Here is a 1,862-nt window from a genome sequence, read left to right as displayed (position 1 = left end):
AACAATATGCCTCTCCCGTCGCCTAATCAAATATTGTACAAACCTGCAACATTGCTTTTGAGTTTAAGTATTTTCTTTAACGACCCTCCCTCTTTTGTGTTAATGTAGATGTACTGTACTTTAATAAGTTTCTAAGTAGAATATGTTTATTATTAATAAAAAAAAATTCTTTTAATATCCCACCATACAACATGAATCAGAATTTTGTCCTTCAAGGTCGTAAAATTGTTCTTCATTGATGTTGATACATGGGGCAAGTAACAATTATACTTAATATAACATGTGTTTTACATATAAGCCTTTAGATTAGGTACATCTTACTCATCATCTACATATATTATAAATTAAGAACATCACCTGACCTAATTTTTTTCTATCAAGATTTACATTTAGAACAAATTAATGTTAGAAGCCATACATCAGGAAAAACATAAATATAAATATATAGTCATAATCCATAAATTTAAATGAAAAAAATTGTTTCCAACACCTTATAAAATAATTTATGCAAATAAACCATACATGCACACCAACGACTTACAATATCAAACAAGACACTACCATGATTCATTAGAATACATAATAATAAACTTCACTTCACATTTGAGCATGCCTACTGCACTTCACTTCATTGATCTTTTAAGTTTATCCTGTAACAAAAGAATTATATATTTAGTTGTTTGTGTCAACAATAAGATAAATAACAACAACAAAAAATTACATTGGAAAGTGAATACCTCCACTCCATTACAATTAGAACAAATAAAAAGATGTAATTGTTTTGCTTGATCATTATTCATATCAACACAAAAAGGATGGTACCTACAGAAAGAGAAAGGTAGATAATAACATCTCACATTTGAACAAGTAAAACATAATACTAAAAAAAGAAGTAAATCTTAAGCTCACTTATAGATCACATTACTAATTACCCAAAAATGGTGTTTCAAATTCTAACCCTAAAATTCATTTGGTATATATATATATATCAACAAATATTTTGAAAACCTACACATATTATTACCAGTTTTTGCATTCCTCACACTGCACCATCAGAAGGTCGGGGTTTTCGGGCAATTTGCATTTACAATACCTTGAAAATATAAGATCAATCAATCACAGAAACTACAAAATATATACCAAGTTAGACAGAACCAAACACAATATATACTTACACTACAACGCGGCTAGGTAAAACAAGACCGTTTGCAGCTTTGTATTCAAATCGACAATAGTAATCCTCAGCTCCAGCGTTCTCTAGCTGGGTGTAATTCTTCAAAGAATGAACCATACACTTACCTTGAATCGTGTAAGCACTCTGAATGTCATAGTGGTCAGACAAGAACAGTTCTTTCTCACCATGGAATTGTTTACGACCTCCGATGGAATCACCCGGCCGGTAATACCACCTTACCTGAACTGTCACGTCATTTCCATTGTCTATCTGGATCTTCTTTATCTTAGCCACATAAGGAGTAGTATTGCTCTCGGGTGATCGCAACAGTACATTATCTCCAGCTTCAGAAATAAACCATAATGTAGAAATTAAGATATAATAAAAACAAAAAGAGAAGAAAATCGACATAAACAATCATATAAAAATGAGATAGATTCAATTACGTTTGACGACTGTGTTGGTGTCACTGATGGTGTAGGAGTCTAAGTTGCGTTTGACTGGTCTGATTTTGGCCATCTAGTGAGAGAAAGTGAGGAGAGTAAGGGTAGTGTAGGGTAGGAGAATAAAAGAATAAATGGTCTATTGTTCTCTTATGTTGCACTTAAATTGACGGCGACCATGGGATAAACCCTAGAAATTTGTCTATAGCTGTTTATGGGTACGGCGGCCATGGGATAAACCCTAT

At 32.5% G+C, this 1,862-nt stretch overlaps 1 protein-coding gene across 1 annotated transcript; it reads right to left on the bottom strand.

The window, feature by feature from the left end:
* Positions 1 to 1,020: 1,020 nt before the first annotated feature.
* Positions 1,021 to 1,693, bottom strand: LOC124940501 (chromatin remodeling protein EBS-like). The gene is made up of 3 exons (XM_047481022.1): positions 1,621 to 1,693; positions 1,176 to 1,518; positions 1,021 to 1,093 (listed from the first exon to the last, which is right to left on the bottom strand). The coding sequence occupies exons 1-3, from the start codon at positions 1,691 to 1,693 to the stop codon at positions 1,021 to 1,023; spliced, it is 489 nt and encodes a 162-aa protein (XP_047336978.1).
* Between the last annotated feature and the right edge of the window lie 169 nt (positions 1,694 to 1,862).

Source organism: Impatiens glandulifera, chromosome 5 (assembly GCF_907164915.1).
Source record: "Impatiens glandulifera chromosome 5, dImpGla2.1, whole genome shotgun sequence".
In the NCBI taxonomy this organism is placed as follows: Eukaryota; Viridiplantae; Streptophyta; class Magnoliopsida; order Ericales; family Balsaminaceae; genus Impatiens; species Impatiens glandulifera.
This window is presented reverse-complemented; position numbering and strand designations above follow the sequence as displayed.